This window comes from Metopolophium dirhodum, chromosome 3 (genome assembly GCF_019925205.1).
Source record: "Metopolophium dirhodum isolate CAU chromosome 3, ASM1992520v1, whole genome shotgun sequence".
Classification (NCBI taxonomy): Eukaryota; Metazoa; Arthropoda; class Insecta; order Hemiptera; family Aphididae; genus Metopolophium; species Metopolophium dirhodum.
Genome location: NC_083562.1, coordinates 40269752 through 40297647, shown reverse-complemented (window position 1 = coordinate 40297647; position 27896 = coordinate 40269752). Strand labels below are relative to the sequence as shown.

Sequence of the window (27896 nt, the reverse complement as noted above, 5' to 3'; positions counted from 1 at the left end):
CATAGAGTATAAAATACATTTAATACTATATTTGGTATTCAACTAAAAAATAAAAATGAAATACTATTACAATAATTTATTGCAAACAGTTGAGTTTACAAAAAAACATTAATTATATAATCAATGTCTGTTTTATTCACTTACACGGGGGGCTAACCTAATCATAAAAAATAAGTGTTAATATACTACCACCGCGAATAACAATAAAACTAACGAATCAGATTCCAGCATCGGAAAAACTTTGTGTCGTAAAATTTTATTCTTTCACCCTTCCCGTCAACAGAAAACGTCAATCTGATGGGTTTCCCCTATCAAATACACCACCGCCGTACTGCACGCTAGACTAGTGAAATCTCCACCCTTTCCACGAGTTAAGGGGAAGTTATATAACAGCCAGTTCGTATTCGAGTTCACGTATATATGAAATTTAAAGTCTCGTACAACACTGATACAGCTACACACGTTTGGATTGGTCGTTTAGAGTTCATGGCCACCGATTATTCGTTCTTTCAACCCAGACATAAGAACACACTGCAAGATAGAAATTCACGAGAGACACCCTAGTCTAACTGTTATTCGATTGTTGCAGGATAGTGAAAATCTTTCTTGACTAATCCTTTTGACCATGCTTTGACATGATTATTTATTACATACATTATTCATTTGGTCTGAGATTTAATTTATCCCTCATACCTATATGGGCTATGATAAATCATCACAGACGACTAACCATTACAAAAATAATTTATCAATCATTGCGCAATAACTAATTTTCTACAAAAATTTCATATTATAAATTATATATTGGTAATATAAATAGAATTATATGTTTAATATTGTATTTATTTTTAAACGATGACATATAATTGTTCCACACAGATAAGTAATATACGTAAATTATTTATCAACTAATTTATTAATTTTGGTTATTAAAAAATTTAATTTTGAACAGTTTTGTGTTGTTTAACATCATCATTATTATTATATTATCTTCGTTATCAACACGTTTGAAATAATTAATTTTCACACACTGTATTTCTTACGGTTGCATTAAATTATCTTAAGAATTGTAACTACAGTAACATTTTACAAAATAAGTTTAATTGCAAAATCATAAATATATCAATTTGAAGTTGGAATTGCAACTAAGTTATTTCTTTCCCCTTGCTTACACAGTTTTGATCACTTCTTCTGTTTTCTTACATTTTTAATAACTACCTACACCAATGTTCTTTGCTTTACTACCTATATATTATTTACCTCCTCTAGTTCTTTGATTTTTCTATAAATTAGAAATATTTTACGATATACTACCAGATATTATTAAAGCACATGATTATAGTTTACAGTTAGTATATAGTATTGATGTTGTAACCATTAAAATAAGTACTCTTATATTTTAATTTAAGCAGAACAAATTTCCTTATAGGTATTCCTTGACATCTTCATTTTTAATACTTATCAAAATAGTTCGTAATATCGAACCTTATCATTCTTTTAAATTAATTAAATATTATTAATTTTTAATCCTTTAAAAGTGACAGTAAACATTATCAATAGATAAGCACAATAATACAATACAATTCCTATATATCATATCTATCATGAGTAATTTATGTTACGAATAATTAATGCATATTTTATTTCATAATTAAAAGGTTGAGTGGTTAAAGGTATAAAGCGATATTTTTCAAACTTTTCTGACCTTTAATTATTATATTACATAGGTAGTACCTATAATATGCATGTAATGATATCGCCATTATCAACACTGTGTATCTATGAAAATTATTGTAAACAGACTTAATGTTTTACTATAATTTGAATGATTTTTCAAAAATTACATTAACATTAAATTATTATTATTATTTCCATAAACATACCTAATTAGAATATATTTAAAGAATAATTTATTTATTTAATGTGTATATTATTGTCATATTTAAAAATGTTTAAATCATAACGGTTGTCGAATGAAAATTAAAAATGGCAGTGTTTTAAATATTAAATGAAGCGGATAAAAACGTACACTATAAAAAAATAATGCATAGGGGTGATATTCTGTTCACTAAAATAATATAACTAATTCGTGCATGAAATTATAACAATCTAGAACTGATCACTCCATTATCTATTACCCTCTCCTCCTTTATGATACATATAGTTACTATAACAATGGGTTGATACCAGAATATAAGTTTAATCATTTTTTTTATCATTATTATTTAAACAAAATCAAATTTTAGTAAATTAAGTACATAAATATAATTTATTAATAATTTCCAAATATTTATAAAACGTAAAAAAACATTAAATATAACCTAAATATAAAAAAATTAAAAGAGATTGCTTGTCGTTTGGTATAAAAAAAATATTTCAAAATTTGATTACATTAAAATACGAGTAAATTTTTTGTAGACTATAGGATTTACACTATTTATTGATTTAAAAGTTTCGCGTATATTTCAAAGTTTATATTTAAATCGCCCGGTGTCACAAAACTACTTTAAAAATTTAAAGGAATTTGTGTACGCGGTCTCCGCATTTTTCAATATTGTAAAATCAGTTTGACTGACACTATGACAGATTACAAATATTAAAAGTATGTATATTCTACATATCTACTCTTCGGCTGGGTGTTTTACTGTAGATATGATTCAATAAAAATAAATGTGGGGGACGGAGTGGCCGAGCGGACTAAGGCGTCGGCTGCAACGCAGCCGACCCGAGTTCGATTCCTCGGCCATAGGCGGCATTTTTCTTCGGACAAGTCACGGTGTCCGGAGAACAAGTGCCGCCATCCCCCACCCGGGCATGGCAGATACCTACGGGTGCCCACTTGAAAATCTGCCAAAAACTACACACACGTGTTTACCAACCAACAGTATCCTCCCCTACAAATAAACAAAAAACAGCTAATGGCCATAGTTGCCGGGCTTAATGATCAAATAAAAATAATAAATAAATAAATAAATGTAACAAAATTAATAAGATCACTATATAAAATAATTATGAAATAAATACAATAACTAATCATTCTGTGATATATATTTTATTTTGGTTGTAACAAGTACAAAAGTATAATTATATTTATATTTATTTTTACACATTATTTTCAATAATATGTAAATTTAATTAAATAAAAGTACCGTAGTAGTAATTCATCAATGTGTATAAAATAAACATTTGTGTCAGTAATGTTCTCTCTAAATATTTTTTGTTATACTATCGATTATGTTTAATGACATTGAATTCATTCTAACCAACAAAACTTTGTATAGGTACTTTTTTCGCCAAAAATCAGTAAGTAAACTAAAATAAAAGAAAGCATATGCCGAGAAAAACACGGGAAATTGGTATCCGGAGTAGATCAAACATCTGGGACGAAAGGCCACAGCCACGGAAAACAAAAACGTAGTGTATAGTTTTTAATCAAGACACAATTCATGAGCAAAAAGGTGTACAATATCGTAGCAAAACGATTTATTTGCGTTTATGTCAATCCCCTTATCGGTATCTCTGAATTTAGATTAATTTCTTTACTCTCTTCATTCATCCTCTCTTCGCCGCGACCAAAAACATACATGTTTCCATCGAAAATAGGTAATCTATTCATTATTATTGTATACACGTCCCAAGTCTTTTGGGAGTCAATGGTCCCAGCAGGCATTAAATTTCACTTTTGTCAAAATTATTTTTTCCTTAAAAATATTATGGTACATAATATTATGCAATATACAAATTTCCAAAAAACAAACACGTTCGTATAATATTTTTGTCGTATCTAGGAGGAAATAAAAAAATTATACTCCCATTTGGTGTGACTTATATCGAAATTGCGAATTTGGAACATGGAAACGAGTTTGTGTATATTTTTATAATTGGAATATCCTTGAAATTGGATTATGTCGAAAAAGGTCGAAGAGAAAATTACAACGTGTGTAATCAGCTTAGAATTATTCGACACGATTCAATTTATTTGTCAATTTATATATCAATAAGGTTACAGATTCGAATATAGGTACAAGTAAATCAGCTTGCTGACATACATTTATGAAAAGTGTAGATGCTATTGAGAAATAAAGCATAATGAAAAATTAATATAATAATCAATGATTTATCATAGTTTTTAAATTTTTAATATCAGTACAACATTCGACTAAATGAACTATCAGTTCTATGAAAATCAAACAACTGGTATATGTTTTCTGCTCATACATTCTGTAATACATTTTAGAAGGATATGTTTCGAGGTTCTAACAAATATCATTTAATTTCAAATAATAGTGCTCGTTAGTTACTAATAGCTACTAAAAACTACTCAATCAAAATTAAATTAAAAATTTTTAATTATATAAGGAAATACATTTTTTAAATAGTCAAATTTCACAGTAGGATACATTAGATACAACAATCAAACGAATTTCAAATATTAATAAATAATAATATACTATAATGTTAACGACACAATAGTTAAATAAATGATAAAATGTTCAAAAAACTAATGAAAAATAAACAAAATAAGTATTTCTATTATAAAAAAACTCAAATTAAATTGATTATAAAATAATAGTAGGTATTCCCTCCATTATTATTTTTCTTGTATAACATAATAGTCTAACTAGATACTCCAACTCATAAAACGACAAAACATCATAACAATTTACAACATAATAATTTATATCAACACTTATATTATGACCATACCCAAAGTTCAAGTTTCTGGATTTATTAGTAGCTCCATTGAACAACAAACGACACAAGTTTTCCCAACGGAACAATTAAAAACAGATTTCTAATATTCAAACATCGAAACGTCGTATTACAAATTCTAAGTCACACAAACTACGTATTAATCCGTTATTTGTCATATTAAAACCCAATACAACTAGTAGGCATTTAATTTTTATATCAACAAAAATAAAAAAAAAATGTAATATTTTCAGTTTAGAATATACAACGTTACGATGATCGTCGTAAGATTTTTTTAGTTTTTTAGAACCCTAGTATAAAATTAAAAACAAAGTAATTATACCAAACAGTCTGAACAACGGATAGTTTAAAAATATACAATTTTTAAATAATATTTATTATCTGCTGTCATCAGTTTGTAATTTAAAGAGAGTGCTGTTTATTTATTTAAAGATTTTTTTTGAAAGTCCTACAAATTATTCGACATAAATATAACTCTCTCGTAACTCTAACCTCAAAATATCAACTTCGAACTAACTAACTTTTCCTAACTTAGGTATAATGATTTAACATTGTTCTTATTTTTATTTATTTTTTTTTTGGTTTAATTTGTTGCTAACTCAATAAGGTTTGTGAAGATATATCAAGGAAGTAAAACTTTAGGTAACGAAGCCTTTTATAGTCACATTATAATCATACCCAACTATAAAAGTGAAACCACTAAACTATTTAGTTAAATACTAATATTACCTATCTGAATTCTGTGATACTTTACTTAAACCCATTGATCAACTACTTTACTTGTATATGAATACACTAATGGTACACATAAAGATGCGTAAAGATGTTGGCTGTAATATAATATATTTCAAATATAAAGGTTTTAATGATATTATTGTTTGAGTCTCAATTTCCAAACCATAAAAATGTATTTATTTATACAATGATACGTATATAATTTTAATAATGTATAATAAATTATATTGGAACAAGTGTTATTAAATATTAATGTTTTATAAAGTAATATCTATATTTTAATACGATGTATAATTTAAAAAAATTGTAATTAAATGTAAACTTAAAAAAAACTAAATATTTATAATCGTCAGACGTTAGACATTATAGTATAGAAATTATAAATGGTATGACATTGATTTCAGAAACTCTGTTTTTAAGTATTCAGGGGCTAGAAGTCGCTTATAAAATCATTGCAGCAGAATACACAGAACTCATTACAATTGAAAATAAAGGATCATTCCAATAATTTTATATAAATTTCAAAAATGCAATCGCTCTTTTTCAAGACCATACTATAATTCATCAAATTATTTATTATTGACATCTAATGGAAATCTATAATTAATTCAGTTTAAATGGTTTTCCCTTCGTGGGATTTTATAGTTTTATACAATCAATTAAATTACTTAATTAAGGATAGCATACATAATATATAGTAACTGCATATTTAGTTATATATGAACATATGCTACGATAAACTCAATAGATTATAAACGAATAAGGAGTAAAATATTATGACATATTAGTTAATTAGCTCAATTCAAACAATTTGATTAATTTTTTATAGAAGTGCTTTACTATACATACCTTAAAATAAATATCAATTAAAGTTGTACGTTTACCGTTTTTCAAACCCAAATATTTAAATAAATAAATTCTGTTTCTTAAGACAGAAAATATTTATTTTAGATTATATTTTATACATACTATATCTATGAGATACAAAAGATAACTACTGTGAACCAGTTTATTAAATTATTGATTTCGTTTAATTAATATCTCTAACTAATATAATTCATTAATAAAAGATACCTAGTTAATTTAACTTTTATATTTCATCAATTTTATTGCATTTAAAACTGTGTTTGTACATACCAATAATACCACATACCTATAATATTCCTACTTTAAGCACTCAAAGTACAAAAAAACAACAAAAGCAAATTAAACACAAAAATTAGCTCACGTCTAAATTTTAAACGATAGAACCTATTTTAATTTTTTATATAATTTTTTATTACGCGCATATCAACCGAATTTATATTAAAAATAATACTTACGGGATCTATCGGAAGAAACGGCGGAAACGTGCGAGCGATGCCGGCGAACTGTCGCCCAAACCGCGCAAAATGCCGCGTAGACTACCCCAATGGGAACCAACAATCACAGGCGACACCACCAGTGGCGCGGTAGTGGGTTACTACGTTACAGGTTAGGTTCGCACACCATTTTTAAGGTCAGCACGTGTTTGACAAAAAAATACAGAGCATTCCCGATTTCCCGAATATCCAAGTCGGTATACAAAATAATACCTACCCTATTCCCACGATCTATTCAAGTTTTCGAAAACATTTACAAAAGCAAATTACATGGTGTTGCTAATGTCATTCAATGTCCAAACTTATAATAGACTAACAAATCAAAAAACTGAACAAGACAAATCTCAGAGAATATCCAAAGAGTAAAAGCATCACAGTCAGTTAAAATAAAATGTAAACCTAACTTAGATTTTATAAACTAATGTTCCGTCCCTGATTTTTAGAGCTTAATACATAATATATACCTATCATTGTTTATGAACATAAAGGTCTCATTCATGAAATGTATTAAAAATATAATATGCAAATAAAAATAATTAATTATGTAATTCGTTTTTATATACACTATCAAAAACTGTTATGATAAGTTAGAGAAGAAAGTATTATACAAGTAGGTACTTGAAACTCCTATAGGTACCTAGTACCTACCCTAAATGGCCTAAATCAAACAATAATTTTAAATGCTAGTAGTATAGAACAAATTAAAATAGCCACATTACCAATAATTATTTTGATTAAGGGGCCTTACTACGGTCATTATTTAAGGGACAACATTTAGGCAATTTCTAATCTTGTCATAGCCGCCTGGGATCGATGTGTTAGTTGTAAATGATTATTAGAGGAGAAATTAAATGCTAGTATCCTCTCTAGTACGCGCATGCCACATGTCAATAACTCGATAACCATATAAATTTCACTACACGAATTTTACAAAAACATACATTTGTTTTGACAAAATTTAAATTGGTTAACGTTATCTGTTTTTGATACTGAAAAAATATTTGAATTAAGAATTTAGCAGAAAAATGTCTGCAGATCGTACGAAACATTTTCCATTTTCAATATTATTTTAATTTTAATTATGATTCGAAAAAGTTCATGTTTTAAAATTTTCAATTACAATTCATAATAATATAAAATTTAGTTCTTACAAAGTGCTTGGTAGGATCTACAGACAATTTTCTGGTGAGTTCAAATTTTTTTTCAGAATCAAAATCGGACAACGTTAACTAACTTTAATTTTGTCAATACTTTGTATCTTTTCAGCTAAAATTGACGGCAGAAGCAAGGCCTCTTAAAAATCACTTTAAAAAAAATCATGGCTTTACTTTGGATATTATAATTTAAATCGTTATAATGTTCAGCTGTTTACCTATAATCTATTGAAAGATTTATAAATATTAAATATACAGTGCTCCCTTATTGTAAATTTGTAAGCGTATTATAACAATATTATATATATTTTTTTTTTATTATTCATGGTACAGTTTCAACTGCTAAGGTTATTAGCTTGCAACAAAAAAGAGGTATTTAGTTACATATAAATGATACAATAGTTTCTTAAATTAGTTTTACATATAAATTAGTTTTTTTTTTGTTACATATAAATATACTAGCTCTTAAATTAGGTTGTACATATCAATTTGTTTATGAAATGCGATTATTTTGTTAGTGTTGTCATGGGTTGGGTTGAAGGCTTCGAATTATATTATTACCTAGGTATATAAAACTTGACATTCTTTTTAGTTTTTATTTTTTTATATTATTCCATCTAAACAGTTCTGTAATATATTTTTTTTTATATAATATTTCCTATTTTCTATATTAAAATATCCAAAAAAGTTCGCATATTTATACATCTATTATTATTATATTTATGTAAATACTATAATATGTATATTTCTTAAAAGGAAATACGTAGATATATTCGTGTTTTTAATATAACTACTACCTATTTTGAAGTTTATTGAAAAAATTAAAACATACTTAATGCAATGAAAACGGATTTCGTAAATCGAGAATTGTACTCTGACTTGGTACATATTATTATGCGTCATATTTTTTATGGATACATGTTTTTAGGTACATAGTAGAGAATTCTATAATAAGGCCCTTGCCTTTAGCTTTGCATTGTTTCCGGCGTACGGGCAATGCAACATCTTGCAAAATTAATAATTAAAATAGAACCGCCATTGTTTGCCTTCGAGCGTTTACACACCATTGAATAATAATCAACTAAATTATGTACTAACTAAGAGAAACATGCTCTTTATTATTTTAACATTATTTTCAGAACGTCTGCCCCATTTCGTCGTCTGATTTTCCTACCGTTTTCGACAGTAAATTATACATGCCCGCATCGCCACATCTACTACATACTGGTGTTCAAATTTTAAAATATGCATTATAATACTACATACCAGAGTGGAAGAGTGACGAGTAAAAAAAAATATATATACCAACAGGCTTCAACAGGTTCAACATATAATTTACAAACTCAATTATTTATTTATAGTTTGCATAAAAATAATTATTATATAAATCTTAATATTTGATCAATTACTGAATAACACAAACTTTATGAATTCAATTTTACTAATGTAAACATTTTTTAGTGTTTCTTTACACAGTACACAATTTTCTCATCTTACCTGTAAATCCAACTAATGAAATTAGCATTTGTTTAATAAAACTCTAAAAACATTATAGGTTACTCGTTAATAAATATAAATTAAAAATTAAGAATTTTAATAAAACTGCTGATGATGGAACTGACACAATAATTATTGAAATTTAAAAATATATTAAATTCATAATGGAAATCATTGATTTATTTTACTTTTAAGCAATAACTTGTTTTGTTTGTGCTAATTAGTACTTTTTAATTCTACTATAGATTATAGCACAATATATAATATACTATAATAAATTAATATTACAAATAGAATAAATAATAATTTTTATATTACCTAGATTAAACGTGTTAAATATTTTAAAATGTGAGGAATCATTTTTAATTTTTATAAACTAAAACTTAAAAGTGAGATATAAGAATGGTAGCTATTTTTATTTTTTTATTTTGCTCATTTTTTTTTTTAGCTCTTCAACCACTCTGGTGAACGTGTATAAGAGTCGGGCCTACTCAGTACTTACACAAAAAAATATGTCCCAGATTCTAGTTTCACAACCCTTACATAATCTATATATTTCCTTTTCTGTTTCTATATACCAGTCACTATATAAAATATAAATATATTACCTATATACATTATACAGTCAATTTAAAGTTATATCAGAATTATGATGCTCAACATTTTGCTAAAGAACCGTTCATCCAATATTCTGCATCACTAAAAATACAAATTTGATGAATTATTTTCTTAAACTGTTGAAATTGTTGAAATTATAGACATAAAAAATTTGAGCATTTTTACTACCTACCCAAAATGTTGCTGACAGGAAAAAAAACACACACCATTGTAAAATCAATACAATCATCGCTCTGCTCAAAATCTAAAACTGCAATTTTTAAATATAAAAAATACTCAAAATATTTTAACATTAAATTTATGAATTTTGCATTCAAATCCGTGTCCTGCGTATAATATTATTATTATTGTTATGTGTCATTACAACATGATATTATTTTATAACGTCTTTGAAATATTGACGGTTTTGATAAGAAGATTTTTTTCTTGATAATGCGATCAAAAAATATAATAATATTATTATTATTTATTTATTTATTACAGTTAACACTTTTACAGGTTTGTATTTTTCAATTATTACTTAATACTTTTTCATCAGCTGTATTCATTAAATTCGGTAATTATTATAAAAATTGAATTTCACATCTAAATAGTATCTTTTATTAAATAGTTAACGTCTTTTTAGATCTATATAGGAAATATGTCGCTCGACTCGATTCCCAAGGATATGAGATCCGCAAGAGCATGTCTTGTGTGTTCGTTAATTAAGGTAATTATTATGATTCATAAATAAGATACAAAACAAAAAGTTGTATAGCTACACATACATTTTGTAATATATCTAATTTAATCTGTTTGCCTAATTCTATTGTTGTTTTTAACATCAAATATTTTAACTTAAATAATTATCTTCCTTTGCTCTATTTTCACTCACAACATACCGAAAACTGTTTATACATATTATCTAAGTACATATGCTGACGACTCACAAAAACCGCGTTACAACCGGTGATATGATTCAAAACCATTTAAATATGACTTGTGGGCAAACAGGTGGAAAATTAAAATAAATGAATCTAAATCTGTTCAAGTAACATTTTCACTTAGAAATCTCAACTCACCAATCTGTTATGTTAAGACCACTCTTGAAATCCAAACTCTCCCTATCCAATAAATTTACCATATACCAGTCAATAATTCAATTATTTTGGACGTATGGGGTTCTGCAATGCCATCCAATACAAAAATGTTTCAGGCATTTCAATTCATCTACTTACGACTGTAGCGTCTTCTTCTTGGTATTTTACAAACAATAATCTTCACAAGGACCTAAAAATGCCTACCCTTAATCAATAAGCAAAACTATATTACTTTAAATTGCATACTAACTTAAACTCCCACAGTAACCCATTCTTCAAACGACTATCCCTCTATCTCACTTCCCCGTAATGTATGTAGAAGACTCAAAAGAAAGTGGCCTAGAGTCCTACAAAGATTTTTAAAAAAAACCAATAATAGCTACCTAAAAAGTACCTAGTCGGTTGGCACTGCTGAATGTCTGCCCATAAATGCTAACCTCCTGTCAATAACCATTATTAATCAACTTTACTCATTATATTTTATTGTACTGTATAGAATGTAAATTATATTTTTAACAACAAAAATAATTATCTGTAACTTAACTTAAGAGGTATTTTAAGTAAAGTTATTGCAATCCAACTTACTAATAATAAATTTAGCTGTGAAAAAATATGTTGTTTTTTTTAGTTGATTTTGAACAAAAAATATATTTTTATATTTATGCATTATTTATCGACAATTAAAAAAAACGCATTTAATTTTTTCACAAAGCATTAGAAATTAAGTAAGAACTATTAATTTGTATTATAATAGATAATACGAAAAATCATTATGCCCAATGATATATTAAGAAATTAAGAAATTCTGTACAAATTATTATAATAATAATTATTAATTATATATAATAATATTTGTAAAAAAATAACTAATAAGTAAGGTGATTTAAATTGTCATAGTTATAATCATCCGAAAGCCCTCAGCTTTAGCATAATTATTTAATTATTTGTTTAACAATTTTTTTATATATATATTTTCATTATAGTCTTTTGATCAGTTTGAAATTGATGGCTGTGACAATTGTGATGAATTTTTGAGATTGAAAAACAACCGTGATCACGTATATGATTGTACTAGCTCAAATTTTGATGGGTATGTTATACAATACTACTGTAACACTACTTTAAAAAATAACTATTATTAATTGTATGTTATTTGATTATTTATTCATAGAATGGTTGCACTTATGAGCCCTGAAGACAGTTGGGTTGCTAGATGGCAAAAAATCAGTAAGTTTCAATTTTCATTTTGAACTATTATTAACTATATAATATACTTAAATATATATTTAATGAACTGTTATTTTTACAGATAGATTTACAAAAGGCATTTATGCTATTTCTGTTGCTGGTCGATTACCTCCAAATTTTGTAAGGGAAATGAAGGCCAGAGGTATACCGTATCGTCCTAGAGATACAACATTCAAATAAGTACTTTTCCTTTATCTCATGTTTATTAAATAAATAAAATTTTGTAACTCGTTGTATAACTTGTTTTATAATTTAATTCTAAATTCCTTACATTTTAGTATACAAGACAAATATAATAATAAAAAATAATTATAATACATAATAATTATAAATAAATGATTGAATACAAAAAAATAAATAGTTAGTCTTTTCATTTATAAAAATGAATTGGTCGTTCTTTTGTGGATGGTATAAATGACATAGTCCTCCTCACTTTAACTTGTGGTTTTATGTTCAATGTTTCAGCCTGCAAATACATACAATATATCTTAATTTTTTTTTATTTACTGTTATTATACTCTAGACAGTTGATATTTAATATTCATAAATCTAAATCATATTTTTGAATCGTTAAATTATTTGATAATAAATACATCTATAATAGTTATTTTATGTATATCAATATAAATTAATATATTACGGGCTCTACGATTGTAATTGATGCTACAGCTTTTTCGGAAACACTAATTTTTTTTTGAGCTCTTGTCAATTCGTCGTCAAGTCGCTGTTTTTCAGCTTCTAATTCAATTAACCTCTGTTGGGCTTCTAGAACAATAAACAAATTTTTTTCAACTTAAAATATTTGACGTATTTAACTATAGTATTATATTGTATTTACTTGAACAATATTTAATAGTGAATTATTCTATCAATATCTTACCTAGCAATTGGTTTTCTTTCTCTCGTTGTTTGATCTCAAATTCTTTTCGTTTTTCTCTTTCTTGCTCCAACAGCAATATATGTTCTTCTTGTAACCTTTCTAACTCTTCTCTTTTTTCCCATTCTTCTCTTAATACTCTAAAAATAGTGACTTTTAATATTAAGAATCAGGGAAATAGATAAACAAATCAATTTTATTTCATAATTGTGAGTTGCACACTTACACAAATAAATCTAGTTAAAAATCATTTTTTAGGGATTAAAGCAAAATGTTCTAATTTCAATAATTTTAAATGTGATAATCTGAATTGATTAACATATTACAACAATATATTAGTTATACTAGTTGATTTTCTTCTATACGTATTTTGATAGGACATGAAGTATATTATATGTGTGTATTACATAATATATTTACAAAGAAATAACAATTATTATTACCTAGCTTGTAAGTTACGAACTATTTCTTCATCACGTTTTGCCTGTGTTTCTTCCTCAAGTAGACATTCCAATTCTTCAACGTGTTTTTCACTAGCCACTTTAAGCTCTTTTGCGTGGATTTCCATAGCTGCCCTGGCCTAAGCAAATATTCTGATAATATAAAATCTGATAATAATAAAACTCAAAATTATTCATACTTGTTTCTCAGCTTGTAACTGAACATCCATGTCATGTATTATGCTGCTTCTTCTATGTTTCTCTTGAAGTTCAGCTTTTCTTCGTTTTTGCCTACGACGCAACAATGTTCTCTGATAACCTTCTGTCCCCGCTGAATAAGATATTGCTAATTTTAAAGCAGATAGCCACTGTAATCGACTCCTGAAATATTAAATATTTATTAAAAGTTAAAACATCAACATTATATTTTTAAACTAATCAAAAACTAATTTTTTAATTAATTTGGCTTGGTCACATACAGACCTTTACGGCTGGTATGACACTGTTTTTAACCAGTTTTAACTTACCTATGATCCTTAGTGGCTAATTCAAAAGTCCTTTCAGTTGTGTGCAACATTATACGTTGTAAATTAGAATCTACCCAACATCTCGGGTCTAAGGTTATAGATCCACACTGCTCTTTTTCTTCTTCATTCTTATAGTATAATAGTTGACATGGTTTTAATACAAACCAATACTCTCGTAGTGTTGGCAATAAATAACCACGTTTCAACAACACTCCCTATCAAAAAAAATTATGAAAATAATTTTTTAAATCAACAACATTTTATAAAGCTTTATTAGCTTTTGAACCAAGTAAAGAGGATTGCACAACTGTATTTTATTGTGGAATAATAATATCGCTTTTGACATTTTGGCATACGTTTTTGAAAAATATGAATGTGTTTTTTTAATTAAAAATAATCAGTTACCTGTTTATTTTTTAAACATGTTAATATTGAATTATAACTTGTAATAATTTAAATATTCAATTTTATTTGCCTTACTTTTTTTATGATATCATCGATGAACGTATTTGTAACAGCATTTAATGCTTCTACCAAGCCTGCACGATCCACGTCAGCTAAATATCGCTTCTCTAGTAATGTTAAAAACGTGCCAAACTGAAATCCATTAGCATTTCCAATGAGCTCTTCAAAACCCGATTGGTCCCAGTCAGCACCTAATGAAGTAACAATTTGTGAAGCCACCAAACCCACTTCTGATGTATCCATAATAACCTGTATAGGTGTATAATTTCATTAAATAAATTAGAAATATTATTAAGAATGATTAGGAATATTTATCAACAAGAAATTACTTGGAATCGATTTGGTCTATCTGGATCTACTATAAGCTCCGACAAAAAACAAAATACCCTGAATAATTTATACATACAATCCTCTGGTAATACTTGGCATTTAGAAATAAAATCTTTTTTACAAATTATCCAACATGTCTCATCTATATTTGACTCAAATCCCTGAAGTACTGGTAAAGATAGTATGTTTGGAAGCGATAGAAAAACCTAAAACACAAAGATTTCTAGTAAAATAAGTATAGTTTAGTCAACTAAGCATTATGTATATTATATATCTGTATATACTTCTCTCAATAAATAATATTTGTAATGTTGAAAGTTTAACGTTGTTGTACTTCTGTAGTGTTCAAGGCCTTTTTCTACGCTATAAAGGTCAAGGAGAATACCGATATTTGCTGTTAAAACCTATTTCAAAAAACAAAATAATTATGAGTTAGAATATTTGTTTATTCAATAAAATATTAAAATGTATAGTTTTACGATTGATTTACTTAATGATAAAAATGCATTTCTTATCGATATATTTGTATGACTGTATAAGTAATAAGGAAAATGTGTCCTAGATCCATTACAATAATATAGAATACTTAGAATTTATATGCAATGTTTGTCAATTAAAATCAAGTTAATTTTTATTCTCACTTGTATATCTCTATTGTCTATATGTCTATGGGTTTTTAGTTGTATACCAATACAGTATATTATGTCATACCGATGTGCCATTTAAGAGATTAAGAGTCATACAGACACTCAGTAGTTAGTTCCAATAGTAGGTACCTATACATGACGTGATATGTCTAATAATAATCATATCTAATTATATACCTACATAATACATCCAACTAGTTTATTAAGTATTTCATACATAAACGATAAATTCCCATGATTTCAAATTACGGCATACATATTGATTATTGACTGTTTTGATTAAACATTATTAAAAAATTTCCAATTATCGACATTTTTATCAGTATTAACTTTGATTTGTTGACTTGATTTTATAATTTTAAAGAAATGTTTACATAATACAATTATTGCAGATAAAATTTATTTACTTGTACATTTTAGAAACTATACGTCTATATTCCAAATTTAACTTTTCTGTTACAACCTAAATTAGTTTTTAAGTTATAACATCAATTACCCGACTATTGTATTTATGTAAAATGGACAATTTTAAATCATATAATATAAATATTTTTAATCCAATAGAGCGGCATTTCAATCAGCAAAGTGGGACATAAAAATTACTAAAATATAGGATAGGACATTTTTAAGAAATTAATCAAAAGTATTTGAGATAGGAAAAAAAATTTAATCAGAGAGTAATAGCATAGACTATATAAAATAAATATATATATATTTCATATAGTCTGTGGTAATAGTATAACCATATATTTGTATTATATTTAATGATTAATACTTTTATACAAAATACAAATATATTTATATAAGCATTTAACTTAACTATTAAGTAAGTAGGTAAGTATACCTAAAAAAAAAAAAAAAATGTAAATATATTTGTAGACAACTTTAACAATATTTTACATGTACCTTTTTGTAGAATTTTATGTTGTTACGATTTTACGGTATAGCTGGTAGTATACCTCATACCTGTATACCAAACTCGAAAACGAGACACAATTTATCATCTAAATAATTCATCAGTATTATTATGCCATATGCCTTATGAGCTACCTACTTTCGTTTTAAATAAAAATAAATATCATACAATATGTAAGATACCTAAGTCTACAAGAACTAAAAAGTCATAAAAATAAATAGGTGCATACTGCAGCATACCTACTTTGGAGTGTTATCTAAATCTAACTCGGTGTAATTATGTTAGAATAAGTAAAACTACGGAATGACGTCATCGTCCGTAGAATGTATAATACCATGCCTACACACTTCACTCGTAATCATTCGCAGAAATTATATTAATCATCACAATAATAACAAACTGTTAACAAAATTGTATTTTTTTAAAAAATTTGTTTCTTTTAATATAATATTCAAAATGCCTATTTCGTATATTAGCCTTATTTTCATTTTTATATTATTTTTTTTACATAATATGTAGGTACCTAATAATTAATTGCATTTGTCGAATAGCTCAATTTTTACTTCTAACAGTATCACTTAATTTACATTCAATATTTCAATCAATATAGGTAATGGTAAATACTAAATACTAAACTGTATTGAAAAAGATTAATTCCTCTAAACCACCTACAAATCCAGAACCCAGTGACCTAACTAAAATGAACTTATTATGTAATATATATACTTATCTTTATATAAATCAATCGTTTAAATTAAAGTTCATGTTTGAAATTCAATATTTACATAATACGTAATGTACTGTAGCCGATTTGTTTTCGTTATTGTATATTGTTTTTAGGTACTTTCCCAGTTACGCGTTGTTAATAAAAAATAATAATAATAATAATAAATGGTACCTACTCAAATCTTATTTTGACCAAAGTTTAAAACCAATTGATATTATGAACAGATTATGTACGAAAAATACGATTGTCTATAATGAGATTCGATGTAATTAGTATTATGGTCATTGAGGAAATGTATCATTTATTTGAAATAAAAATTATTATTCTACGAACGTGACGTCACCAATGATAAGTTCATATTATATATATGTGTGTGTGTGTACCTATATAATATTATATGTATATTATAAATCTACAGACGGCAATGTCATCAGCGACGATCAAAAAACCATTTGAAAATGACGTCACCTGGCGCGGACGACATTATGGGATCAAAACGATTAAAATGATTTTGATACCAAATACAGTTAATCTAAGGATGTGTACACATATTCTACAATTAAACATTTATACGCTACATATAAATATATAATAATGTGTACACTTATATAGAATTACTATATGTGTACAATAATAATTATTATAAAATCTATCGCGAGAAATCCGTGGTTATAATTGAAAAGTGTTCGTTAGGTTTAATTTATTCGGTTCGAGTTCATGTAAATATATAATATCAGGAATAACGTGCCACAAATTACAATATTATTATATAGTTTTATATTATAATATGTATTATACTCGTTGTAGGTGTCGGTATAAGAGAGACTATGCGAGTAATGAGTATAATAATTTATATTTGCCAAGATTTTAAAAACTGAAATCGTTGGTAGGTTTAGTCGTTTAGATATACTAAACTATAAATACTATAAATAAACTATATAAATATAAATATACTCTCTCAGTCTCTCCACTGTCGTCATCCGAATTTTTGTACCCCGCGGGGTAGGTTTACAGAATACTATTATTATTATAACGTGGTAACCATAGAGACACTCACTTTGAGCTTGGACTTGACCACTGTTCCTGTGTCGTCCGTGTCCAGCGAGTTGAACGCTTGCCATATGCAATTGGTGACGTTCTTCAGTAGCGTCGCCATCGCCGACGCACTGTAATACATTACGTTATAATGTTAAATTAAACACAACAATATCATAATGTCATACGAATAATAATGTTATGCCTTCGTTCGTACCTTGACCGACTACCAGGAGCAGGCTGTAGTTCAAGTAAATGTATATACCTAAAGCTCAACAGCTGATATGTAATAATATTTAAAAAATAGTGTAGGTTTTTTAAATGTTTATAAAAACAAAAAAAGTTAGGATATTTATTGACGATGTAATAATTCGACGTTAATAATTTCGTAACGCGCGATATAATATAAAAATATTGAAAAGTCGCACGCCAAACTAGAGCGGAGTAAAACCCGGACGACACCACAACTGCGGCGGAGCACACTGCTCGGTTCGGCGACGGAGGTCCATCGTGCGACGCCGCCGCCGCGTAAGGCCGCCGCCACCGCTTCCTTGGTCCGGTTCCTCTCGCCGCCGCCGCACGGTCATTCGTTCCCCGCGACCACGGTCTTGACCATATATGAATGAACATTCAATGCCGGCACGTTTGTACCTACGACGATATTATATATAGAATAATATACTTATACAGCATAAATGGGTAGATACGTAAATAATATTTTATATTATATAATACACTAAATGTATCATATTTGTATGTAATACGCCAACTTGCCGCCTACATGTACGGGCTTATAATTTTTCCAGTCGATTTTCGTGATTCCGAAAAGAAAAAGTTTAAGAGGACAAGTCATACCCACAAGTGTTCACTGACTAACAAATATGCAAACAGTATGTATGATAATAAAATACAACAGTGCAAATTCGCGTTTACAACCAAGCCAATTTTGTGTTTTTATTACGTAACGATTAGAGTGAATTCACTTAACGTCCTACTCAGTACTCTTAAAGGAACCTATAAGAACATTATATGTGTTTGTACCTTTTACGACATTTCAATTTAAAGCTAGTTATTACTTAATGAGCATTTTTAAATTAAACTATTTTACATACTCATAACTCGCTTAAAATTGAAAAGATAATTTAAACAAAAACAAATAATGTTCTTTTAAACCGCTAAAGGCTCTAATAATAGTTAATAATAATAAATAATATAGTTCAGTTAGCTTTTATATCAAAGCTATATAATTCACAATTGGTTCTACCGAACGCAACTATTTGCTATATGTTTGTATAGTATAAGTACGTATTAAAATATAGATACAAATTAAAAGTATGACTGATCTACAACACCAGTACTGTAGACAGGATTTAAATATGGGGGTGAACCCTCTACCCCATCCCCCCCCCGTACAGCACTATGTTTTTCTAAAAGTATCGTACATTATTATACCGTTTATTAGTTGTAGTTATTTGTTGTGTGTGTGTGTTGGACACGAGACACTGTGTCCACTTTCTGCTGTCTATATATTAAATTATTATTATTTAGATTAGGTATATATATAGTAATTTCGCTTAAAAAAAATGTTCCACTTAGAAAATCGTCCAAACAGAAAAAAGTGTCGTGACAAATAATCGTATAATTATTTTTGTTATTATATAACTGTATTATCATATTGTCATATACATTTATAAGTTATATTATTAAATTTACGACACCGGTATATCGTATAATATGCACCGCCTATATTATATGGCCGTGACGATGACATACGGTTTTTTGACGCATTATCAGCTGTGTTGTGCAGTGTACGTATATTATATTATGTGTAAAACTGTTTTTTACGACAAATTATTCGAACGTGCGTATTTTAAATTCGGGACCCACACAATTTTGGCGATGTATTTTACTATTTTAGTATTAGTTATTATTAATTAGACACGTATAGCGTGCTGGCATCGTGGTTAAATAAATATTCGTCGATCCCCTGACATCCCCCCTAACACAAGCCGCTTGGTGGTCGTTCATGTGGGATTGAAACGTGAGCCGAGTCCAATTAAGAAATATTGAAATTTTAACTAATTCAACAAAAAAATTTTTCATATACAATTAAGATTAAAACATTTTTTTTACCTACCTCGCTGGTTTTTTGTAGCGCGCTACTTTTACGCTAAATTGTTTTTAAATGTTCTAATTGAAAATTAGTAGTTTACTGTTTGTACTGATTTAACATTTGGTCACCGGACAGGATTTAACTACGCTAGCTAATCGTGGATTAAACCCGAAAAATTAATTAATATATACTCATCATTATTATAATATAAATAAATATAATAGTTAACATACTATTTTAACGATCACCAAATAGGTTGAAGGTAGCGACAAAATAATGGTAATTTTCGCTACGCTTAAACCAACAATTTCTATCGCACTAAAGTATTTTGCTACATTAGGTGTATTGTAGCGATACAATTAATAAAACGTTAATCGATACAAATAAAGTAGAGAGCTAACGCGTAGCGTCGCACAATTAGCGCGCTACTCCCGACTACCTATATTCTAATTTTCAATATATTTAATTAGTTTATAATTTATTACGACATCAATTTTTTTTTTATCTACATTGCTACATGTTTATACATATTTCACACATCTCATTATATATATTATATTATAGAATTAAACATAATACTTAATAGGTAGGTGTTTACGAAACAGGTAACGGTTTATTATAGCAGTTATTTTTTTACAATTTCGTTAAAAACTTAACAACAGTTTTATTTATAATACGCTTTCAAAGAACATTATACCTAGTTTGAAAGTTTCTATTAACTACCCAAAAAAAAAAATAATAAGTACCTATAACTTTACGCACAGCGACAATATTATTATTTTTTTTTTTTTTATCGAGTTAAGGCTTCAACATCTATGGTCGTTACTCATTAGCCTGAAGGTTATTTAGTAGGTTTTTAACTGTGGGGAGAGGGTACGGTTGGTTAGGACACGTGTATATGTGGCGAAGATTTCTCAAGACCCGGGTTGAACTATAGTGACACTGACTGAAGCTTGACCTCAGAACACGTTTTGTGACTGAGGACAACCACCGACAATACTATAATACTAATAGACAATAGTTATCTATGGAAACTGAAACCCATAGATTTATCAATGTAAGCGATAGTTTTAAATAGAAGCATTATACTTTTTAAATGAAAATAATATGAAATTAATGAATTAAATCATATTTACTACAGTCCAAATTCCAAAATTCTGCAGAGATTCACGCCTGATGGAATCCCCAATGGATGGATGTGTGATGCTGCATGTAGCCGATAGATCACGAGCCCTTTCGGCTGTGTCAGTGGCTGATCCAGGGAGGGGGTAGGGTATTCCCCACTCCCCCAATCACCGTAGTTGCCCTATGTTTTCTACTATAATGCAGTATTTGATTAAATATAGCGACTGAACCATGGTGTCTGTATTCTACGTAATGGCACGTTCTGTGATAATATTCGAAAGATGACGGTTACTGCAGATTCACCAGCAACTCAAGTTAATATACTTCACATATTCCCATCCAAATCCATCTCCAACGCGCAGAGCAATAAGTAGAGGCCTCCACGATCCCATGGCCGTGGATGTGCTTGAAACTTATTCATCCTGACCTACCAATTACTACCATCATTGGTATAGGACATGGTGCGAGAGAAAGTTGTACCGACCACCGACGGACGACAATAGTCGACCATGAGGCAAAGCACTTTCACTCACCACAAGATCCCGGAGACATGAATCATTAAGGCCTACGTGCTCGCCCCGTAGTCCGTGAATGGTGGATGAACTATCGTAAATGAATTTCACCACAACCCGAGATACGCCCACTCTGATCAGGAAGACTTATGTGCACCCCATAAAGACTATCAGTTTCGACACTTTCTCCCACCCAAAAAACTGAGGCTACGATCTCAACAGTCAAATCGTTGGAAGGAGTTTAATAGTTGTGCACTCAGCAGGCGTGTCTTACGAGTTAGTATGACATTTCCCGCCTGACCTCTGTATAACGGAGGTCGTTCCGATATCCGAAATATATAGGTACTCTCAGACTAGGTCTACACCGGCTATAGTGCCTTCTCCACACGCTCAGTGCAGGGCTTGATACGCCACAACCGGGGCTGAGGTTCGATAAATCAGGAAGATCACAGTTCATAGGTAGAAATGTGTAGAAGGTGCATCATGGAATCGATATAGGTTGTTTTTAAATTATACCTGCAGTACTGGCGGAATCGATGGGTCAAACTGTTGTCTAGTCTTACTGTTATCCACCAGTTAAGCTGCCTTTCTTTATATCTTGCAAAAGAACTCATCAAAGCTGATAATATATAATATATTTATTTATTATTTAATATTTTATTTTTATTTACACAACCAACATAATTCTACTCAGTTTTTTTTTTTTAATAAAAATACGCAATAGGTATTTGGAAATGTAATGTATATAACAAGCGTAGATACATTTTATGTTGAAAGTTAGTACATATTAGTAATTACCTACTACTTAAAGCGCAATGGGTTTTAACTATAACGTGCAATTGAATTTTGATTTTAGGTATATCATATTTTTTTAGGTACCTATAAAAGTGCTAATCAATTTTGCGCATTTGGGCAGTATAAAAAATAATATTTGCGTTTTTGGGTGGGTACCAAAATTTGTAAAGAAGTAAGAAGTATAAGCCCATGATATCTGCAGACCATCGGCACATTTAATATATTATGCCTAATGGATATTAAACATTTATACCTATTATTATTAAGGATATATCTATAATCTATATTATAACTGCCTTTTAGAATGCAACCAAGAAATAATATAAACTTAATAGATATTTCGGTAAGGTGAGTTGTAAGGGTTATCAAATATAATTTTCCCTGCATATATTTTTATATTTCAGCGCCACTAAGGCCTATAACAACCTATATTTAAAATACCCTAAATACAAAACTTGCAAAAAATACTTACGTCATCAGTACCAGTCCCGCTTTTGAATGATCTTTTAACTTAGGCATTTTCTATGTTGAATTGGTTACGTAAGTTATGGAATTTTGATGAACATTCTTTTGAGGTTGTTATTGACCTCAACCTCATCACAGCTTTATAAACACGTTCCATGGCATCCGTTCTTAAATGTTTATTGTAAAGTCGATATTATGTAAATACTGCGACGAAAAATTCACTATACAATCTGCGGCAAAACAGATAAGATGCTTATTATACATTTATACAAACTGCGGCAATTTATTTTATATACTTACAATATATTGTATATACTATATACATATCGTCATATCGATACGATATAATAGGTAAAATGTAATATAATAGGTACCTACCAGATACTTATAATTAATTAGGTATAATAGTATGTATTTTAATTAATTATGTTATGTTGCGCACAAATTACTAAATTAGCAATAGCAAGATAAATCCAGACGCAACATAACATTATTAATAAAATCTTAAAAGATATACATAATAACAAATAGGTATCTGGTATAATATATGATTTAGGTAGGTACCTAAGTACCTTTATATTTTATGTTATCCGATAACAGTTATAATGTATATAGTATATACTGTATATGAAACAGCCGAATAATAAAATCAATTTTGTCAAAAAATAATGTTGCGTACCTATAGCCTAATGGTACCTACAATTTATTATTCTGGGTGTTCCTTAATTTTTTTTGAAGAAGGAGTGGGCCAGCTTCGCACGGGCCCGATCAAACAAACAGGTAAAATAAATACCGACCGTCGGGGCGTCGGGGCCCCGCCGCCGCTTCGTGATTTCAGAACTGAGGAGGATGTCTGTTGAGCAGTACCAACGTACGTCTTATATAATTTGCGCGTTAAGGGGTATGAATAGTATTGAAACAATTCTATAAAAATGAATTATCGTATTTCCAATAATATGGCTTATTGAGCGATTTCAGAGTAAAAGTACCTATTATCAATAATGTAGAACAGAAGTTAATCTGTGCTTTTATAGGAACCAATTTTTTGATTTTTTAATTAATAAGCCCAAAAAATTAAAATGCAAATGGTAAAATATCGTAATTTTTAGAACTAAATCATTGAAAATAAAATATCAAAAATATACTCCTATATATAGGCCTAAATAAACTTGGCAACAATTTAGATAATAGGTGTATACACTAACTTCACTCGGTAAGCTATAAAACTAAAATACGAAACTAAGTAAATTAGTGTGTAAGGTGCTGCTCTCCGCCGTGCAATGGTAGTCATTTATAGTTACAATAATTCCTCCACCACTCCGTTACACCATTGCACCCATGTCTTATCGTGTCTAGCCGTCGATTGCTTTGGCGTGGCGGTTGTTGGGGGAAGGGGCAATTTATTTATATAATTAAATTCTAATAACAATATTACAAGATTATTAGCGACAATGAATAATATTATTTTCGTATTTTATGTCTGCAATAAAGTCTGCCACTTGTTCATAAATATCGAACTATTACGTGCATCTGTGCGGCACTGTCCACACTCCACACTGTCCGTTAATCATCCGATATCTTTTTGTTCAATACGTGTACTTTTTTTGCTCTACTTATTTAAATAAGTACCTGTTGAATACGAATATGAAGCCAACAAAAACTAGAGTAATGACATCTAAAAAAAAAAGTCATTGAAAAATGTCATGAAAAGCCGTAAGACAAAATCGCAAATAGGTGAAATTCATAGTTAATATGGTTATACATTTATAATAAATATTTTGTGGTATGTTGTATATAAAATGTGTATTTGTAGATTCCCCCAAACCTGGCGAGAGTGCTTTAAGCCCCCCAAATTTGGTTGCAGATTTTACTTTGACTGATTCATCAAATAATGTTATAACAGTTAGGTAATTTGAAAAACTAATTTAATTAATAATAAGCTTACTTATATAAGTAAACAGTAAACATGTTTACGTATATTCTACTTATAAATATTGTATGAATAACATTCATTTTTCGTACACACTTCGTGTAAGATATGTATATTTTTTGGGATATAATATATGTAGATTAACGTAAATGCAAACAAATTTTAAAATTTATTAAACCGTTATTGTGCCAATATTAGCTACGCGTATATTATGTATTATGTATTCCAGTATGCACCAAAGTTATACTCATTATATATACGTAGATTATACGTGATATATGTTTACTGGGTATCGCAATATGAAAAAGAGAAATAAACATTTAATTTTATAATCTATATTGACTATATTTTATATTATATAAGTAAAATACCACTCACTCGCTCATGCATCACAACATATTTTCGAGATTTTGAATAGTCGTTCATCTAATGATCTAGAAGCATGCAATGAGAAAGCATTTTACGATAGGTATTCGCATTAAAGAGGTGGTCAAACAAAGATTTTGAGATTAGCGGTTGGAATAGAAACTTTTTTTGTCACGCCTGCACCGAAAATTTGGTTTTCGACCTCGGTTGAAGCGTTGGAAACCGACATTTTTCCGTCCAGCTGGTCGTAAAGTGGGAATCGCCAAAAGTACCGGGCGGTAAAGTGGAAATCCCCAAAAGTGATGCGCGCACATTTCACTAGCGTATACCCTGCACAAACAGTCACTGAAATCTATACCACGGTCGTCGGTTCCTTACAAATTATAATCTTTTGGTTACATCGCATAATCATATTATACCTAACCTCCATGCGTGACGCTTAAAAAACCAAATCGTTTCTTTCATGAAATATTGTTTTTGTCGCGCCTGCACCGAAAGTTTGGTTTTCCACAGCGGTTGAAGCGTTGGAAAGTGTCCTTTTTCCGTCCAGCGGGTGGTAAAGTGGGAATCCCTAATAGTGCCGGGCGGTAAAGTGGAAATCCCCAAAAGTGATGCGCGCACATTTCACGAGCGTGTACCCTGCACAAACAGTCACTGAAATCTATACCACGGTCGTCGGTTCCTTACAAATTATAATCTTTTGGTTACATCGCATAATCATATCATACCTAACCTCCATGCGTGACGCTTAAAAATACCAAATCGTTTGTTTCATGAAATATATTGTTTTTGTAAAATTATAGTCTAGTTGTTGCATAGATCCCTGCATTACCTTTGCCGTTATCGATGAATGTATAGAGGCGTGACAAAAAATAGTATGTGTGGCTCGTGCGGGAAGGCAATTTCCGCCCTTGCCACACAACATACTATTTCGTAGGAGAATCTGGTTGTTGTATTATAGATCCTAGCCTGAAATACCTTTGCCGTGATCGATGAATGCAGAAGCGTGACAAAAAATAGTATTATTTTGTTTATGAAAGGTTGCCATTGTGGTTTCAGATTATAATTAAAATTATATACCTAGTAGAAATTATCGTTATTATTATTTTTCGGTATATATGAATGGATTCCATTGGTTACTTGAGCAAGTATAAGCATGCATCAAATTGTCGTGCTTATGTCATCGAATATAGAAACTATAACCATACTCTATATAATATGTATGTAGCTTCGTACCTATACATTCATTAACTATTTGTTTAATAATTATTTATTTTATTTGATGTATCGATCATTCGAAATATTTTTGTTTTTTATAATCTTTCAAATATTGTATCTACCCATATTAAGTAAAACTTGTAAAATCTACTTCTAATAATAATTATTATTATTTACATATCGTTAAAATATTATTGGGAAACGTAATATTTTATTTCGGGGATAAATTATAATATATAATATAAAGGTATTAAGCAAACAAAATTATTGTTAATGTTTGAAAATTATAATATAAATATTAAAAAATAAGGTATAGTTAAATACTTGAGTAAATAAATAATTTATTTTGTTTGTATGATTTTTTTATATTTTTATATTTTTTATATTTTTGACTCCCGGTAGGTGCTCAAACAGGAATTTTGAGATTTACGATAGAATTGTTTGTTTATTAATGGTTGCTATGGGTTATATATATATATAAATTAATGTTTGTGTGTAGATTAGACCTCTGGGAAGAAGATATGCAAATTTAAAAAGGGTTAAATTTAATTTTTTTTAATATTCAACGGATTTTAGTACGGTTATAGGTTAGGTTAGGATTTTTTATTAATTGATGATATTAATCCACCGTAAGTGGAATTAAGTAAAAACGACAAACTTTGTATAACTTTGATACTTTAGAGTTAAATCCATACAGTTACGTACAAACAGCGCGGGGTCCGCAGGTAGATTGCCTATCTGATAATATACTGCTGCGGATCAGAATTTTTATTCCAGGCAAGTAGGCAACAGAAGAGTTAAGATAAATTTTGAACCCCATACACCGAATATTAAATAACGAATTGAACAAAGTTTGAGTCATATAGAGTTGGTACATTTAACGGGCAACGAAGTGCACGGGATCAGCTAGTATATTATAAAAGTGTTAAATACATTATGATGATTGATTTTCTAAATTTAATTCAAGTTATGATTTCGTTGATTAAAAATATTGCTTTATTAA

At 28.8% G+C, this 27896-nt stretch overlaps 3 protein-coding genes across 5 annotated transcripts in view; 1 reads left to right on the top strand and 2 right to left on the bottom strand.

Annotated features, from left to right (window-relative positions):
* Positions 1-6834, bottom strand: part of LOC132941006 (D(4) dopamine receptor-like) — a 146592-nt gene extending 139758 nt beyond the window's left edge. The window contains exon 1 of one of the 2 annotated variants that reach the window (XM_061008852.1): positions 6771-6834. The gene's annotated coding sequence lies outside the window, so the exon portion shown is untranslated. The remainder of the gene's footprint in view (positions 1-6770) is intronic. The other variant, XM_061008851.1, reaches the window with a different exon arrangement.
* Positions 6835-10496: 3662 nt separating this feature from the next.
* LOC132941833 (transcription elongation factor SPT4) lies at positions 10497-12644 on the top strand. Of its 2 annotated transcripts, XM_061010029.1 has the most exons (5): positions 10497-10634; positions 10704-10787; positions 12141-12247; positions 12329-12384; positions 12467-12644. In XM_061010029.1, the coding sequence occupies exons 2-5, from the start codon at positions 10719-10721 to the stop codon at positions 12583-12585; spliced, it is 351 nt and encodes a 116-aa protein (XP_060866012.1). In that variant the 5' UTR covers positions 10497-10634; positions 10704-10718; the 3' UTR covers positions 12586-12644. The 2 variants fall into 2 exon arrangements, with proteins under 2 accessions (XP_060866012.1, XP_060866013.1); XM_061010030.1 differs by lacking the exon at positions 10497-10634 and having other exon boundaries at positions 10641-10787.
* Positions 12589-18865, bottom strand: LOC132941832 (switch-associated protein 70-like). Its single transcript, XM_061010028.1, has 11 exons — positions 18587-18865; positions 18392-18500; positions 15329-15448; positions 15044-15250; positions 14730-14963; positions 14250-14464; positions 13923-14103; positions 13726-13862; positions 13286-13422; positions 13046-13170; positions 12589-12871 (listed from the first exon to the last, which is right to left on the bottom strand). Exons 2-11 carry the CDS (start codon positions 18488-18490, stop codon positions 12776-12778), a joined length of 1551 nt encoding a protein of 516 aa, XP_060866011.1. The 5' UTR covers positions 18491-18500; positions 18587-18865; the 3' UTR covers positions 12589-12775.
* Positions 18866-27896: the final 9031 nt, after the last annotated feature.

Bases quoted from the DNA above. Each gene is read 5' to 3' on its own strand.
- LOC132941833 (XM_061010029.1), top strand. From the start codon at position 10,719: ATGTCGCTCGACTCGATTCCCAAGGATATGAGATCCGCAAGAGCATGT. The intron at 12,248-12,328 runs GTATGTTATACA...ATTTATTCATAG, and splicing joins ACTAGCTCAAATTTTGATGG to AATGGTTGCACTTATGAGCC. The intron at 12,385-12,466 runs GTAAGTTTCAAT...TTATTTTTACAG, and splicing joins TGCTAGATGGCAAAAAATCA to ATAGATTTACAAAAGGCATT.
- LOC132941832 (XM_061010028.1), bottom strand. From the start codon at position 18,490: ATGGCGACGCTACTGAAGAACGTCACCAATTGCATATGGCAAGCGTTC. The intron at 14,465-14,729 runs GTAAGGCAAATA...TTTTTTTGATAG, and splicing joins TCGATGATATCATAAAAAAA to GGAGTGTTGTTGAAACGTGG. The intron at 13,171-13,285 runs GTAAGATATTGA...TTATTGTTCTAG, and splicing joins GAAAGAAAACCAATTGCTAG to AAGCCCAACAGAGGTTAATT.